General features: G+C 46.3%; 1 protein-coding gene across 1 annotated transcript; it reads right to left on the bottom strand.

Moving 5' to 3' along the window:
- Nucleotides 1–311: 311 nt before the first annotated feature.
- Nucleotides 312–15,287, bottom strand: LOC115640303 (syntaxin-binding protein 5-like). Its single transcript, XM_030543064.1, is given in 5 exon segments — nt 312–367; nt 1,338–1,517; nt 3,500–4,804; nt 13,464–13,595; nt 15,221–15,287. Coding segments are annotated over 5 exon segments (1,740 nt in total).
- Nucleotides 15,288–18,411: the final 3,124 nt, after the last annotated feature.

Raw genomic sequence — 18,411 nt, 5'->3', positions numbered from 1 at the left:
CACAGGGTAAATGCTCTGCGGCATCAGAGCTGGTAAGGAGGACATGGGGGAAATGCTCTGTGGTGTTAGAGAGGGTAAGGGGGACATGCTTCCAAAGAACTCAGGCCCCTTGAATCCTCTGGGCAGCCCTGGGTGACAGTCATTCCCTTGTCTCTGTCGGGTATTCCATTGATGTAGGTTACTCCCAGCCAGTTTTTAATGACCCATTCATATCACCCCATGACAGCTAGGTGACAAAACACTTCATGTCTCCTGCTCTTTATAATCATAACAATACCAATCACAGCAGGAAATTGAGGTGTGTATTGGCGTCATACAAGCATCACCAAAAGTCCCACCTCTATCTCAGACACACTGCTCACAGCCCCTGGAGAGAAAGCAAAGCACAGGAATTGGACGTTAGTCCAGCAAAGACAGTGGAGGACAAGCTGCAATCCTCACACACTGGTCAAAAAGGAGAGGCATATGGGTCCCTACCCACAGAGAGGGGCTGGCTAGAGACCTGATACCTGAGGGGCCATTTCTTGAGCAGACCATGGAGGCAGGTCAAAGGTTTGGCTACCCCTGAACTGTGACATTGCAAAAAGATATTTTGGGGCATTAGGACATCTAGTGACTCAGGCGTAATGGGAGGGAGAATTAAACTCCCCCAATGTGAGGAGAAGGCTGGGGAATTAAATGCTAAAGTCCAGGTGCAACAGCCTCTAATTCTTCCGGAAAAGGAGAATGTAAGAAACAAGAACTGGGTCATTCAACCTCAGGAGGGATGGGCTCAAAGATCCAAGGAGCCTGGAGGGAAGACAGCTTGTGGCTGCTGCAGATGGGGTGAGGGGGGACGAGACTCTCTCCAAACTCTCACTTTTCTTGACCCCAACCTGATTTTATGATCTATGACCTACTCTCACATCTTGTGGGCAATTTTATACTCGCTAGAGGTAAGATGTCACAATCAGAGTATTGCTTATTAGCTTGGAACATGCGTAGAGTGGCAAGGAGGTGAACATAAAGAAATGGGTTATTAAGGGCAAGTCGACACTACAGCCGGGATTGACTCTCTGAGATCGATCTAGCCATGGTTGATTTAGCGATACGGTTTAGTAAACATAGCCTTCTTCTCATTACTCGAGAGGCACCACCTCCCGGCACCTCGGGAGCTTCTGTTCCCTCCTCGTCTCTCATTACCTCATCCCTCCCTGCTGCCTGCTAGTGTATTGGAGATAAGGAAAAAAAGGGGGGCAAGGAAACTTGTCAAAACTTGGATGATGAATAAAGATATAAAATTACTACTGCTCAGGTTCTTTAGAGCTTCTAATAACCCAGGAGAGAGGACTCCTTACCCAGCAAGACCACTGTCTCATAGTTCTCCTGCATGACTTCCCTGTAGATGGCTCTCTGAACAGGGTCCAGCAGAGCCCATTCCTCCATGGTAAAATACACAGCCACCTCCTCAAAAGTCACTGGCCTCTGAAAGAGCTGGGGTCCAACTCTCAGTATCTGCTGCCCCACTAACAACCCCACTATTCACAGAACAGCAGCACCAGGTAAATGGAAGCTCTGTGAGGCACATGTTAACAGAGTCCCACCCCACTTTGCCTAGAGCAGCCAGGAGGCATCAGAGAGGGGAAAGAGAGAACCTTTGTGTCTCCCAGCTGACAGATGGAAGCAGGGTCATCACATTTATCACATAGCTACTAGCCAGAGCTTAATACAGGAGATGAGGCTGTCTCTGGACCCTGCTGGTGTCTCCCTGGTAGGAAATCCAACACTCTCCAAATAAAATATATGGAAGAAAGGGGAAGTCAATAGTAAAGAATCTAAGTTAGAAGGTCAGAATTGTAGAAAGTTGGCCAACGAAGCTATCAGAAAGCAATGATCAACCAATGACAGTAAGAAGAAAGTTTTTAAAAGTACAAAATTAATCCTAACAATGATAGTGGTAAATTACTAGATGGAAATGGCAGAATTATCAACAATCATGCAGAAGAGGTAAAAGTGTTCAATAAATATTTCTCTCCTGAATTTGGAGAAAAACAGATGATGTAACTCATATCACAAGATGTTGACGCTGACAGTCTTTCCATTCCAAAAGTAACTCCCGGGGACGTTAAACAGCAGCTATTAAAGTTAGATATGTTTAAATCAGATAACTAGAGTTCTGAAAGAGCTGCTGGAGGAGCCTGGTGGACTGTTCATGTTGATTTTAATTAGGACTTGGAACACTTGGGAAATTCCAGAAGACTGGAATAAAGCTAATTCTGTGTCAATATTTAAAAAGTATAAAAGAGATGACGCAGCTAATTACAAGTGTGTCAGTCTGAAATCAACACTGGGCAAGAGAATGGAGCAGCCGATACTGGATTTCATTAATAAAGAATTAAAGGAGGATAATGTAATCAGTACCCATTAAAAAAGTGTAGACACAATAGATCCAGGGCCAGTGCAAGGAAGTTTCACGCCCTAGGCAAAACTTCCACCTTGCGCTCCCCCCAGCCCTGCAGCAGCTCCTCGCCCTGAAGTGTGCCCCCCACCCCCTGGCCCGAGGAGCCTTGCGGTACCTCCCCACCCCAGTTCACCTCTGCTCTGTGTCCTCCCCGAGCACGCTGCCCTGCTCTATTTCTCCTCCCAGGCTTGCGGTGCCAAACAGATGATTGGCGCCACAAGCCTGGGAGGCAGGAGAAGCGAAGCAGCAACTGCACAGTGGAACCCCTGGGCTGCTCGTGGCACGCTGACCCAGGCATGGGTGGCAAATTTGTAGAAATTTTGGTGGTGCCCAGAACCTCCCCCCCCCTAAGCTGTGGGGCTGAGGATGAGGGGTTCATGATGCGGGGGACTCAGGGCTGGGGAAGAGCATTAGGGTGCAGGAGGATGAGGGCTGGGGCTGAGGAGGAGGGGATCATGCTGCAGGGGGCTCAGGGCTGGGGAAGAGCATTAGGGTGCAGGAGGATGAGGGTTGGGGCTGAGGAGGAGGGGTTCATGATGCAGGGGGAGCTGAGGAAGAGGATTAGTGTGCAGGGGATGAGGATTGAGGTTGAGGATGAGGGATTCATGATGGGGGGGGCTCAGGGCTGGGGAAGAGCGTTAGGGTGCAGGAGGATGAGGGCTGGGGCTGAGGAGGAGGGGTTCATGCTGCAGGGGGCTCAGGGCTGGGGAAGAGCATTAGGGTGCAGGAGGATGAGGGTTGGGGCTGAGGAGGAGGGGTTCATGATGCAGGGGGATGAGGGCTGGGGAAGAGCGTTAGGGTGCAGGAGGATGAGGATTGGGGCTGAGGATGAGGGGTTCATGATGCAGGGGGAGCTGAGGAAGAGGATTAGTGTGCAGGGGATGAGGATTGAGGCTGAGGCTGAGGGATTCATGATGCGGGGGGCTCAGGGCTGGGGAAGAGCGTTAGGGTGCAGGAGGATGAGGGCTGGGGCTGAGGAGGAGGGGTTCATGCTGCAGGGGGCTCAGGGCTGGGGAAGAGCATTAGAGTGCAGGAGGATGAGGGTTGGGGCTGAATGACGTGCAGAAACTCCTGCTATGCACAGCATTCTACTTTCTGGACACCACGAGATGATCTGAATGGCATATGGATCTTCATCTACTATATCTGTGTTTGGCTTGTCATCCTTATTTTATGATTTTCCAAATACTTTAGCTGTTTTTAGCTTGTAAAGTACTTGCAGTGTTATTGCAGAGGCATCCCAAAACTTGATTGACCCATCAGCATGTCCTGTAATAATGATCTCTGGGTAGCTCTGAGTGACTAAACCCCAGTTGCCTCCACTGATAGGCCATTCCTTTTTACTGTAACCTTGATGTTTCTGTCGAGCCCCAATTGAATAAAGTGCAGGAATGAGGTCCACAGGACAATCAGCAAAATATTCACAACAGGTAACAAGAGATTCATGTATATTCAAAGGATAGGGATTTTCAAATATAGGATACCCATTTTGTGCAAGGTCTATAAGTACTAAATCCTTTTCTAGAAGAACCACCACAGCATATGGTTCTTGAAAATCATTAGGGTACGGAGTTTCACAGAGGGTTAGAAAATCAACAATAGAATAATCCATTTCTAGCACAGCAGTGCTTTTCCCATGTATGACTGTTAAACAGGGTCTTCTTCCTACAGTATCATACGACAAGCCTCCTGACAGAATGATAAAAGGCTCCCCAGCTCTAGATGTTTGGTATTCCACTTTTAGGATAGGTTTGCAAGGTTCTGGCTTCTTCCCATCTTTTAACTGCTTTCCATGTGGAGTGATTGTCTGAAGTGGCTTGGCAGGGGATTTTATATTCCATATGGTCAAGGTACCATCTGAATGGCTACAAATGAACTGTTTTCCTTCATGGTGCCAAGTAACAGAGTGAATAGCCTCATCATGTGTGTATCTGTAATCTGCCTTCTTTGACTTGAGGTCCCATAATACTACTATTCCAGACTCATAGCCAATCAAGAGCTTTCCTTCATCCATTGGATTGTCACTAATATGGACAACAGGTCCTGGATGAGATTTGGATGACAGTTCAATGGCTTTATTCCACATGATGACATAGCCTGAGAGTGTAAAGGACTCCACATTGACAATGTGAATGTTTCCTCTTTCGGTACCCACATATAGCCATTTACTTTGGAAAGGCAGATGGCAAAATGTTATCCTTTCTCTGTTAAATTTGAGTGAATGAAATATAGCAGGTCTCTTCTGACGCAAATTCCATAGGTGTAATGTGTCATCAGCCAAGGCACTCACAAGAGCTCCCTCATTAATCAGGAACTGGAGCTGGATTACTGCAGTTTCAGCATCATGTTGGCAGTAGCATTCAACTCCAAAGCATGGAATTTACAGGAACAGATGGCTCAGAAATCAAGCATAAAACCCTATGGCAGCAAGTAGAGACATTGGCAAAACAGTCCAAAAAGATCCAAATGGTTAAAATAAAAGCCCATACAAATAAAGGACCCTTACAGTTGGGAAATGAACAGGCAGATACATTAGCTAAGGAGGCAGCCCTTACGGGCGCACTGTGGGAACCAATGCCGGTGGCAGTTATCACTAGGGCACAGGCAAAATTAAAAGAGGAAAACAAAGCAAACCACCATATACAGATACAAGCTTTACAAGAACTTCAGGCAAAAGATGATTCACTGCAACAGTGGGTAACTGAATGCCCATCGCAATGGCAAGGTGTTCCTTTAAAAAAGGAGAGGGAGCTAATCCTGGCTAAACCAGATAATGACTGGGTTATGGTAATCCCACAACAAATACAGCATCTTCTGTTAAAATAGGTACATGGGTCGCTTGTTGGAGGTCACCCAAAACTAGAGAAGGCATTGGAAAAGCTCAAAAAAATTGGGGTGGAATGAGAGAGGATTTGAATTTACATCTTCATAGCTGCTTAACATGTGCCAGACAGGACCCTGCTAGAAGGAAAAGACGGGGAGAATTAATGCATCAAACACCAAAGGGCCCCCTTCAACGTTTGCAGGTTGATTTCGTAGGACCACTCCTAGGGGAAACAGATAATGGTCCCGCCTTTATTGGGCAGGTATACCGTGGTATGGGCACCTGGGCTGGTGTTCCCCTGCCGCTACATATCCCCTATCACCCTCAAGCAGGAGGACTGATAGAAAGAATGAATAAATCTCTAAAAGTTGAACTGTCTAAAGTGTGTAATGAATTAGGAACAAATTGGGACATGGTACTCCCATGGGTCCTTATGAGGATCCGTAGCCGGCCAAACCGCATGACAGGATTCAGTCCATATGAAATTCTTTTTGGGAGACCTATGCCAGGTTGGGAAAACCTGTTTTACCCTCCAGACTGGGAAACAATTACAGCACTTGCAACTACAACCTGGATGAACAGTTTTAAATATTGGCTGGGCACAGTTCAAGGAGCAGCTGCGGAACAGCAAAAAATGAATCAGGCATTTGATGAACACAGTGATATTAAACAATGGAAGATTGGAGACCAGGTAATGGCCAAACTTGAACCAGGTCCCAACAAAAAATTCCCGAAAGCAGAATGGTGCACCCCATTGTGGAAAAATTAGGGCCCTTTCTGTACTTGGTTAACATAGAAGAACAGCCACGCTGGATGCGTGCAATGCAATTAAAGAAGTATTGGGGCTGAACATGCATGTTACATGTCTGTGCTTGCCTTACAGAAAAATACGCAGGATAAGCAAGTGTGGTAAGTACCATGGAAACCTTCCAACTAAATAATGGAAGCTTTATAAGCTTTAACCTCAGAGCTCCATCTGCACCCCGCTTACGGTTACATATTGCGTGGGGACAATTAAAATGTTTTGAATTAACTAGACCCTACCCAGTCAGACAATTAAGGGTGAAGGGTCAGTTCACTTGGGGCATTGGTAATACACTCACTATCTGGTGGAATGATGTAAACACTTCTGTGTGGACATTGGAACAAGAAGGAAAACAGCCGCTGTGGATGATAGGGCCAGGGATTTCATGAATTAACAGTGTTCCTATGGTCCCCATGGGAACAAGATTCCTATTCTTAAATCCACTCAACGATGAGGTCATACTGGCTTTGTTAAATATTGATTATATCCAGCAAGAGCCAACAAAGATACATGAATGTGACTAATTGACATTAGCATAAATCAAACACTATGGCTCTAAAATATTGCTGCTACAAAAAAAAAACAAAAAAAACCCCACATCATACAGTATAACCTCTATTATGTATACGTAAGAGAGAGGCGAGTTTTGTTTTGTATTTTCATAGGTTGAGATGCCAACATGGATATGGATCGTGGCAGGCGTTTTGGTAATAGCCCAAGAGTCAACGGGACTGGCAGATGTCATCAAAATCAACCAAACCCATTTGGTGACCAGAACCTTCCGGGTCAAAACAGCTGATAACCCTAACGGATGGGAAACAACTAGCCAGCAGCACCCTTCCGGGACTGTGTTAAAGTTGGTGTGTGACACTGAAGGAAAGCGACAAATGGAAAACATCCTCAGGACATCGCCTTTCCCAATCCTAATGGCGTGGGGATGGAAAGTTAATAACAGTGGCCAAATCCAACTGGTTCCCGTACCAGAGTTTAAGGATGCACACAAACGAACTGAAAAAGAACTAACTTTAAGTAAAGAAACACAGGGGAAGTATGCATGCTGTCGGAAAGTTGATGTTATTGTAAATTGTAAACCCATGGATATTTTAGCTCTCCCTCCTCCAGTTTCAGACAACAATGTCCCCGTTATTGCACCACAACACCATGAGTATAATATAAACAAGGAAAGAAAACAAGCAACTCCGGAAATGCAGTGTGCTCTAGTGTCACCAAAACAAATTATGGAGGACTATCTTACAGTAATGGTGGGGGAAGACCTTACACTAACATGCATTATACAACCACACCTGATCCAAACCAATACAGTCTCTCTGGATTGGTTTCGAGCAATAAACCCTGTAATCAGTTATATTAATGGGCAGGTAAAAACATATGGAGATTGGCTAAATAGGGTAGAGTTTACAAATGTGCAAAATAAGTGGAGTGCATCGATCCGTATTCGTAATATTCAGCTAAGGGTTGCAGGTACATACACAGGGACTTGGTCTATAACCCCCAGCATTAGTAAATGCATTTACCATGTGCAGGTTTGTAAGGATGTCTGCCCCACTCTAGACCCTACATCACCTCCTCCCTTTCCTCCATATATTGACACTATCTTAGAGGAAGAATGTCCACCTATGCAGCCATGGCCGAGATCGGAATTTTCCTACACCCCACTACGGAATATATGGTAGAAAATGTAGGATGGCTTTATGTGCCATTAAAATAGGATTTCGCAGGAATGAACATGCCAGAGCAGTGTCCCAGTCATTATAAAAATTGGTTTAATTCTGAGCTGCAAATGCAGTTACAGCTCTGGAAGGGCTCTCAAATTGTCCCACAACAAAACAGAAATAAAAGAGATATATTGGGAGCAGCCCTGGGAGGTTCAAGCCTTGGGATTTCCCTATGGAATTCAGCAGATATTGAAAATCTTAACTGGAAAATAAGCACCGTGGTGGACGGAATAGGTAAAGCAGTTAAAACAGGGGGATGTGTTAGCAGTTTATTGATGGACCAGCATGCAATCACTATTGACAACATGCATGTAATTGCACAAGGGTTTCAACACCTAAATGCCACTGTTTTGTCTCTTATTAACAGTATACAAAATAATGTTTCATTGGCAGTGGCCTGCACAGCCTATGGCAATAGGGTAATAGAAATAGTACAGCAAAGATTACTACAGTTGCAGCTTCATAATTGGCCACTTATTTTAAACCATGCCACCATCATGAACCAAATACAACGACAGGGCATAGACCATATGATGCCTATCTTTCTAGAATTCGCTAAGTTTGACAGCATTCCAAAACGAAATCAAGGGGAACGCAAATGCATACACCTCATGATGGCTGTGCCTAGATGGGTACAAGAGGCAGTTAAAGTATACTATGCTAATAGTCCCATGCTTTTTGGCCAACAAAAATGGGTAAGGCGTCACTGAAACGGTCTTTATGCATGAACAGCTGCAAAGCTTATTGGTTGATCTATTTCCACCTGTAAAATTCTTACATTTAAATATACATGAATTAGTAGCAAGAACAAAGGAATCCCTAACACCAATAGCCCACTTAATCCAGCAGCAAATGCGTAAAGTGGACGAGCTTCAACAAGCGGTGGAAACACCTGGTGGGCAATCCCCAAGGATGTGACTTTGCATCCAGTAGACCGCACTCTAAGTGTATTTCTAATAGAAATCCAGGCCCTAACTGTTGTGGTTCTAATAGGAATGTGTTGCTATATGATCCGTCAAACAAGACGTGCCAAATTACAAGGTCGAGTCAATCAGGGAATGGAAATGGCAATCAACACTGTTGTTGTACACCCAAACAATCACTTCATAGAGTAAGAAATTAAGGCACAAAAACGAAGTCACACTAAATAACAAATCTGTTACAGCACACAGGTATTCATATTTTTAGTAATGGGTAGATTGTTATAACCAAAACCTATATATCAATCACCATATCATACACATACATACTCCTATTCAGATAATATCAATATATAAGTCATATAATCCATAATTTTTATTTATATCCTGGGCATAGTCTGTATGTCCCCATGAAGCCCTCGATGAAATACCAGATAGGCTACTAACCCCCAAGAACTTATGGTCCCGGGCCTAACATTCCCAGGCCCACCATAAGGGACTAAAAAATAATTGGATAATAAAATCTGTCTCTCAGTCATACGAGGGAATGTGCAGACTAAACAGACAGATGGAGCATGAGTGTATGGATGTAAAATAAGGTAACCACATAACAGTGTTTAGCCCACTGGGTTATCTTAAGTCCATGCATTATGCTTTTCCGGGACGATGGGTAAACATCCTCCCCATAAAAAGACAAAAAGTGGGGGAATGTAGTAAGTGAAGGCCCTGATAAAGGCCCAGTATAAGGTCTGAGGCCTGAACTAAAGTAATGTCAAGACTTAGTTAGAAAGCAAAATCAAGCTGTGAGCTGAAGGCCGGCTCAGTTCACACATGCTGGCAAGGAAAGGGCTGATATTGCATAAACATATATTCACCTAGCATACCGAAGTATAAACATGGCACCAGAACACCTTATACTGGAACATTCCACAGATAAGAAAGAACAGGCCGACCCATCCCAATGACAGGGGCAAAAGGGTAATATGATGGATAGAGTTGTTTTGATCGAACCAACATGTACAAGGTGAGAGGCGGCACTTTACTATGTAGAGGGGTTGTACCTTACTGCGTAGAGGGGCTGCACCTCAATACGTCAGGAGTGATGTGTAACTTGTTTGTACCTGTGTATAAAAATGTATCCCTGGGGCAATGTCTTTGTCCGGCCTAGGGGGCAGTGGAAAGTCCCACCACTAACTGAGCCGAGTCCATTGCCAAGAGGCACTCTCTCGTAGTATGCCGGTAGACTAAGTAATCTATGGGGAACTGCAATTGTGTCCGAGATCGCAATAAACCTGGCCGACGGGCCTTCGTACCTTACTAGACTCTGTGGTCATTGGGGGTTTTCTTCGGGTCTGCTGTGTCCGCTATCTGCGCAGAGCTGGGGCAGCACACAGAGGGAACACACGCACGCAGCTGAGTGATACCAACAAGGAGAGAGCAGAGCAGAGCACCACACCGGTAGTGCTTCTGACAACACCTCTGACAACAGCCACTAACTGGAAGGCTTTCCATGCCGTCTTTTCCTTGCCACGCATTTAAATGCCCTAATCAGGACCTCTGCAGGTGGCTATAATAGGTATTTAGGCTTCTACCTGCAGATTTCAGTGCTTAACTCTAGCCGCCCAAGGCCTTTGCATTTGTCTTTCCCAAGCCTATGAGTTGCTGAGTGTTCTCAAACTCCCACTGATGTTATTGGGAGATAAGGATGCTCTGCCCTTCAGAGAAGGCGCTCAGCAGATATAACTCCTCCTCCAAAGTTAGCTGCTATGATCCTCCACCTCATAGCAAAAGGTCACTGAATGGTCAGGTTTCTAGTCTTCATCACCACCTCATTCTCCAATTTACTGTCCCCCTGGTTCAGGGTCTGTGAGGATTCACCAGGCAGCAGTTAGCAGAGGAGGGCGAAACTCAGAGGGAGTCTGGGATGTTGTTGCTTATAGTTCTCAATGGGGAGACAACATTCATGTAACAATTGACTATTGGAAGGAAATCAATAGAGACCCCTGCTTGTTAAAGTGACACATTCTGCTAATTCAAAAGTGACTCTTTTAAGTAATATGGGTTCCCCTAATCTTGTAGTGTTTCCTGTTTTGGTGATTGTTTTCTATACTGTATCCAGCAGCTTATCCACGGTCCATGTTCTCATGTTGTTATTCCCCAGTATTCTCCACTCTGTTTATGTGTATTAAGGGGCACTGGACAAATCCTGATGACTCTTCACATTTCTTTTTCAGGTGCTGGCCGTGTATCTCAAAAACAGGGTCATATGTAAATAACCCAGCTCCAGATTTTGTATATACTGTGTACACATTTCCTATTAAACTGTTTGAAGTGTCTGTTTCAATTGCTCAGAGGCCTGATTTCGTTTTTCAGAGAAATTGGGGCTTATTCAATGTCCACTGTAACCATGATGTGGGGGCTTCCTTCCTTGCCCTTTCTCTGTGGAGCTGGAAGACTTCAGCTCAACGCCTCTCTAGGGTCTCTAATCACTCTTCCGGGATCCCCACAAAGCTAGATCTAATCCCTGTAGTTAGTGATTGGGGGTTTGGTTCTTAATCATATTCTCTTCTTTGTTTTTCTGGGAATTCAGTGTTGCTGATGAATTCTGAGTTGTAAGTGGAATGGGCTGTGTTTTGGTGAGTTATCCTCCCTCCTGTCTAGCCTATTTCTAGGTCAGAAGGCTGTCTGTGAACTGCGTCTGTTTACTTACAGACTTAGGATAGGTGCCTGTAATAGTGTGTGAGGAAAGGCAGCTCTGCTTTTCTAAACCAAGTCCCTTTTTGTGTCCTGCAAGACTTTATCCGAGAGGAACCACTGGATTCCCTAGCTTCCCCCACTGCCCTACAAGGGAACGACTGTCATTGGGTATCTCTGATAGGGAATGTCCTGCTGTGCTCACTGGTCTTGAGACGTCTTCATGTCGGAGACCAGTTCATTTTGTTAATAATTCACATTGGACTACAGCTGGGTGAAGGCTGATGGGGCAGTTCACTACGGGGCTCACCAGTTAAACTCCAGTTCAGAAAATCCTAGAAATGTAGGGCTGAGAGGGTCCTAGAAATATCATCCCATCCAGCACTATACTTAGACCACCCGTGACAGCTCTTAAAAACTCCAATGACAGGGATTCCACAACCTCCCTTTGAAGCCTATTCCTGAACTTAACTATCTTTATAGTTAGAAAGTTTTTCCTAATATCTAACCTAAATCTCCCTTGCTGCAGATTTAGCTGATTCCTACTTCTCCTGCGTCCAGTGCACATGGAGAACAGTTGATCAGGAGGAAAATTTTCTCATGGAGCTGATATCTAGTCAAGCATAACACCACCGGTCTGTTAGCCAGCCTACCAATCTCCATAGGGCTCTGCCAGCCCTGGTTCTGCCTTGCACGGTAACACTAGTTGCACCGCAGCCCCCAAGACCCTCTGAAAGTGTCCCCCTGTAGCATCAGGTTACTGTCACAGGACACTCACAGAAATTACCGAGGGACAGAATCTAAACAGCTTGATTGGTACAGCTCAGGATCAGATCTTTATAAGCACACAGCACTGAGACATAAGTATAGTGGAATAATCCTAAATTTGTTATCAAAGATTAAGATTTAAGAAGTACTGAGTCAAGGTCATGGAACCCACTTGATGAGCAAACCCCACAGTATTTTGGGGGCACTACAGGGATCTTTAGCTTAGGTACAAGAAGCGTCACTGCAGAGTAAATGGGGGAAGCTAAAACATAAAAGATTAAAATTCAGAGAGAGAGAGAAGCAACCAGCTGAACCATAAAAGTTATGTATTGAATCTCAGTGATAACTACACCAGGAGGGCTAAACAAACATAACAGTTACATTTTAAAGGTTAATATCTGAGGTAGAAAAGAAAACAGAGAGAGAGGGATGGATCTCACCCACTCCATGAGGCTTGAACTGGTCGGAGTTCCCAGGTGATGGTGGTAGCTCAGAATCCTGAGTGCTGGAGACAGGCAGAGCCACCCCCCCCCCAGCCTGATCAGTCAGGAGATGGAATCCCAGTGGAACTGATGCAGAGTTTGGATCTATACATCAGAATCCATTCTTGGGTATAGGTAGGGGGGTTTGTAGAGAAAATACAACGGTTCAAGGGAGAACACTAGATTTGTTTATGGGTAAATTGATGAGTCAAGGGTTTTCTTCTTTGCCTTTGTTCCTGTCTTTCCTGAAAAGCACATACCCTTCAAACCCTTGACTCCACATGCCTATTCCACCAGATTTCTGTTACCCTTACAGTGTCTGGTTTCACTTCCTGCAGCAGTAGCTCTAGTTCCTTCATTTTGTTACCCAGCCTCCTTGCCTTGGTGTACAGGCATCTTAATTGGTGCTGCTTGGCTTCACCCACATTCCTCGCCCAATTGGATACAGTCTTTCTGCTTCCAGAATCGCCTTCCTGCATGGAGGGAGGGGAGAATCCCTCCACTCCCCAAACCAGACATGAGCACGCTGGTGGCTGTGGCTCTGAGACAACCAGAAACACCCCAGTGGACGGACAGGCTGGGCTGGAGGGAGGTGAGGGCCTTGAGGATGAGCCCTCCCCAGCTAGGGTTGAGACCCAGAGGGACCTCATCCATGGGGAGCAGAGGGCCTGGTGCAACATCCCAGACCTGTTCTCAGCTCCCTGCCCCCTCGGACAAGACCTCTGCCTATGTAGCCTCAGACTCTGCTCAGCCCCCTCAGATGCTCCCTCCATGCCCCCCGTGGCAGGACCCACCTTGACACAGGGTCGTGTTCCTGTTGGAGGGGACGTAGCCGGCCCGGCACTTACACCAGTAACTCCCATTGGTTTTGATACACATGACCTTGGGACTGCAGATATCTGAGGTCTTGCAGCACTCGTCGATGTCTGAGAAGGGGCAGCGGGTTGGGAAGGGGTCACACATAGCAGGGCAGGGGGCACACTGGGGGCGAATGACCATGGAGACACCCCCCACCATTGCAGGGGGCGTGGTCTGTTGGTCAGTCTGTCTGCTCCATCTACCCTCCCCATTCTGTTCTCCTTTTTTCCCTGCTATTTGCAGAGTCCTCATCCCTGCAGCACAACCTCTCCCATCCCATCCCAGACTGGGGACCAAATCTTATCCAGACCAGGACCCTGCGATCACCTCCCTGCATCAGCCCTGACAGAATGGGATTAAGGGAGTGCCCGATCAGCCAGTTAAACTGCAAAGGGGAAGTGACTTGGGTTGCATGCAGGGCGCTAGCTAGAAGGAAGCTCGCCTGGGAGGGGACAGGTGGGGATTCTCTACAGCCCGAGGGCTGGGCCTGATAGTGGGGGCCTGAGGCGACGGGGGCTAGGAGCCCCGGAGGAAGGGTTTCACTAGCAGGCATAGGAGAGAGGGGTCTGACTTTGAAAGGCTCCCCCAGAATGGGGATCACAGCGTGCCCTGGCCGGACGGTCGAGACACGGGGCAGCCGTGAATCCGGGAGCTGCAATGGTGGAGAGAAGAAAGGGGGCGCTGAACTGGAGCTAGTCACAAGAAGGGGAAGCCACGCTCAGCGTTAAAGACCCCAGACTGATGGATCCCCTCCCCATTTGGGATACACCCAGCCCCATCTCTCCCATGGAGCACTAGGAGAAGGGTGGGTGGGCTGCACCCAGGGGAGTGCAGGGGAATTGGATGATGTCCCCTTAAATTAGTTTGTTTGCTCTCTGATGGCACTCAGGGGTCTATGGCAGAAGCCCTCAGACCCCCGACATGCGGCCAGTGCACCCACCTGTACTGACCTGCGCAACGGGAGTCCCAGGACCCAGGTGACCAGTGTCCTGAGTATTAAACAGTCAAAGGTCAGATTCACAGCTACACCGAGGCCCTGCTGTGCCACTGTGGCAATATAATGGTCTCTGACAATCCCCCCATCCTGTGCAGGGGCTTCTCCAGCCAGCCTGGAGCTGGTGTAAGGGCCCTGCACCCACCATGCCGGCTGCCTGTTGTAGGGGGTGGTTCGGGGCATGGCTGTAGTACCCTGCGCTGTGGCTATTCTCAGCACCCTGGGGCCAATCAGGGCAGATTGGGGGCCAGGCTAGAGCATCAGGCACTATGCCTATTCTCTGCTCCCCAGGACCCATGGCGGAGGATCGGGGGCATGGCTGGGGCACACTTTGCTGTGCCTATTCTCTGCTCCCCGGAGCCCATAGGGGGCAGAGCGCGCTGTGCTATGGCAATGGACCATATATAAGGCTACTTCCCAGGCTCAGGGGGGCCCTAGCAGCGAGGCTTTACACCCGTCTCCCTGGTGCTTTTCTGCAAACCTAGGGGTTTAGTCCCAATCCAAACACCGAGCCAGGGGAGATCCTGGCCCCCATGTGCTGGGGCAGCATTTGAGGGTCACAACTGATCACAGCCCCGGTGAGTGGATTGGGTGCCTTTACCGCAGATGGCACCAGCCTCTGGCACAGCACCAGGCCTGGAATGAGTCCAAGGGTGTGGGGGACTGAGCAGGAGTAGTGGCAGCAAGGGGAGAGCTCACCCTGGCAGTTGCTCTCACTCGCGTGCAGGAATTTGGCTTTCCCAGACCTGGACTCGTATCCATCCATGCAGCTGCAGGAATAATTCCCAGTCACATTGGTGCAGTTGGTGTTGGGTCCGCAGTTTACTCCACTGAGCCCCAGACACTCGTTAATATCTGCTTCCCAGTCTTTATTCAGGCCATGTACATTGGCCCATCCGGACAGTCTCTACGCAAAAGACTAAATGGACACAAATCTGACATCAGGAATTATAACATTCAAAAACCAATAGGAGAACACTTCAATCTCCCTGGTCACTCAATAACAGTCCTAAAAGTGGCAGTTCTTCAACAAAAAATCTTCAAAAACAGACTCCAACGTGAAACTGCAAAACTAGAATTAATTTGCAAGCTGGACACCATCAAATTAGACCTGAATAAAGACTGGGAGTGGTTGGGTCATTACAAAACCTAATTTCCCCCATACTAATTTGACCCTACTGTTACTCACACCTTCTTGTCAACTGTTTGAAATGGCCACTCTCATTACCCCTACAAAAATGATTTTTCCTCCCTTGGTATCCTATTGTTAATTGAATTGACTGACCTCCCACTTGGTAAGGCAACTCCCATCTTTTCATATGTTGTGTATTTATACCTGCTACTGTGTTTTCCACTCCATGCAGCTGATGAAGTGGGTTCTAGCCTACAAAAGCTTATGCTTTCCAAGAAAGATGTGGAGAAATTGGAGGGTCCAGAGAATAGCAACAAGAATGCTTAAAGGTCTTGAGAACATGACCTATGAAGGAAAGCTGAAAGAATTGGATTTATTTAGTTTGGAAAAGAGAAGACTGAGAGGGTACATGGTAGCAGTTTTCAAGTATCTAAAAGGATGTCATCAGGAGGAGGGAGAAAACTTGTTCACCTTAGCCTCTAATGATAGGACAAGAAGCAATGGGCTTAAACTGCAGCAAGGGAGATTTAGGTTGGACATTAGGAAAAAGTTCCTAACTGTCAGGGTAGTTAAACACTGGAATAAATTGCCTAGGGAGGTTGTGGAATCTCCATCTCTGGAGATATTTAAGAGTAGGTTAGATAAATGTCTATCAGGGATGGTCTAGACAGTATTTGGTCCTGCCATGAGGGCAGGGGACTGGACTCGATGACCTCTCGAGGTCCTTTCCAGTCCTAGCGTCTATGAATCTATGCCCAAATCAATTTGTTAGTCTCTAAGCTGCCACAAGGACTCCTCGTTATTTTTTGCTGATATAGACTAACACAGCTACCACTCTGAAACCTTTCCAGTTCTGAAGATTCTGGGTTTCCTTTCTGTTTCTAAACCCTATGGTCAATTGCTTGACCACATCTTGGTTCATTATGCAATATGCCCAAGAAACTAAATAACCAATCTCGGTCCGGTTTATTGCTAAAAGTCAGTAACAGAATATTACAGGAACAAAGGTTCAATACAACTCCAATTTTCAGGAACCCGTCTCCTGCAGCTGTGCTGAATTCACCTTATAAAGAAGGCTTGTGTCCACAGTCACACCCCTAAAGCTGTCCTTTTTATATCCAACCTGTTTACAAGGAAAGAAGTACTGTATGCACCCTCCGAGGCTATCCTTAACCAATAACCTTTCTACCTTGTTTTTCCTGGTACCACACGGTACCCCTTAGCTCTTTGTCCTGGACTCAGGAATTCCAGGTACCAAGAGTGTGATGCAGCTCCTAGACTTGTCCCGTATATATTGTCCTTATCTTTGGGACATTCCAATTAAAGTAACTCCCTGCCTGCTACTACAGTAGAACACCCATATGTGCTGATCCTGACAGTTTTCCTGGCTAATGCAAGGTGTTATGAGGTACTTAGCATAGTTGAATAAGATTATAGGAAGATACAGGCCACTATTCCAGGCTACCTAACTGCTAGAGGTGTATATACAATGGGATGTTATATGTGTTGTTAGACAGTTTATGCTTTCACTCTCACCCTTCCATGGTCCTTCTCGCATGACCAGAGAGCAACAATACCCGAAGTCCGAAGATGCAAACAATTCAATGTTCATCAGGGTGAACGTCCAGCAAGCTTAAATTCAAGTTCGTTTTTCCTTATTTTCGAATCCCAACTTACTTCCTATTTGCCCCTAATTTATATAGTAATATTCACAGCTCCTGATTTTGGTTTCACTCAGATGATCTTCTGAATGAACCTAGTGTCCTAATAGTATAAAACAAAAACCATACAAATACATTCACATCTATCTTAGGTTCCCATTACTGTAGTTACAGAGTTTAAGTAGCTACTTTCTTTTTTTTCCCCTGCCTGAGAGTCTTGTCCCAGCCACAAAATTTTGCAAACCCACAGCCCATTTTAGGACAGTCTCTTTTTAGCTGTCCTTCACATCCATGTCGGAATCACACTGTTGGCCAAGCTCCCACTACAGTTCCTTGAGGCTCCTCCTTCTTCTTGCTGTTCTTCCCAGCTGTAGACACTCTGGTCCTTCTCACATCTAGTCCCTTAAACCACTGACTCACTCTGGGAATGTCTGCCTCTGCAAATTCCTCTGTAACTTTAACTGTGGGGTCCAGATTAACTGGCTAGTGCCACGTAACCCATACTCAGGTATGCTCAGGGAGACTCTGAAAAAACTTCCAGAATCATACAGTCCATGATTTTCCCCACAGTTTGAGTATCTGGCTTTACCAATGAGTGGCCCAATCTTTTAATTTCTGTTCAAATGCACAGAGACTTAATCCCTCAATCCATCTCAACTCTACATTTCTGGCAGTACTTTTCTGTGGAGAGGCCTCACCTCGTCCAGCATGGCTGCCTTAATCATGTCATAATCTCTTGCCTGCTAATCACTAAGAGCCATATATGTGCTTCCCTGGTTAAATAGCGTGTCAGCTGAAAGGCCCACATTGTTTTGTCCCTATGAGATCTCACTGCTGCTCCTTTAAGAGTAACCAAAACCACATCAGGGTTGTTTGCATGTCCAATTTTACAGAGTCTCATCTCCTGTGCCTGGTTTCCATTTCCTGTTACAGCACTCGGCAAACTTTGGGAGGAGTTGTTGCCAGACCTGGGCTTGCTCCCATATAAATTCCTGAAGGCTCTTTTGCTGTTAAACCTACCAGGCAAGCAAGGGCTGTTTTTTCTGCATGGTGGGATTGTTGGAAGGTCTGTAGGCTCTTCTACACCAAAAGTTCTC

The sequence above is a fragment of the Gopherus evgoodei genome, unplaced genomic scaffold (assembly GCF_007399415.2).
Source record: "Gopherus evgoodei ecotype Sinaloan lineage unplaced genomic scaffold, rGopEvg1_v1.p scaffold_281_arrow_ctg1, whole genome shotgun sequence".
Classification (NCBI taxonomy): domain Eukaryota; kingdom Metazoa; phylum Chordata; order Testudines; family Testudinidae; genus Gopherus; species Gopherus evgoodei.
Note: the sequence above shows the minus strand (reverse complement) of the source record. Positions and strands in the feature narration are given on the sequence as shown.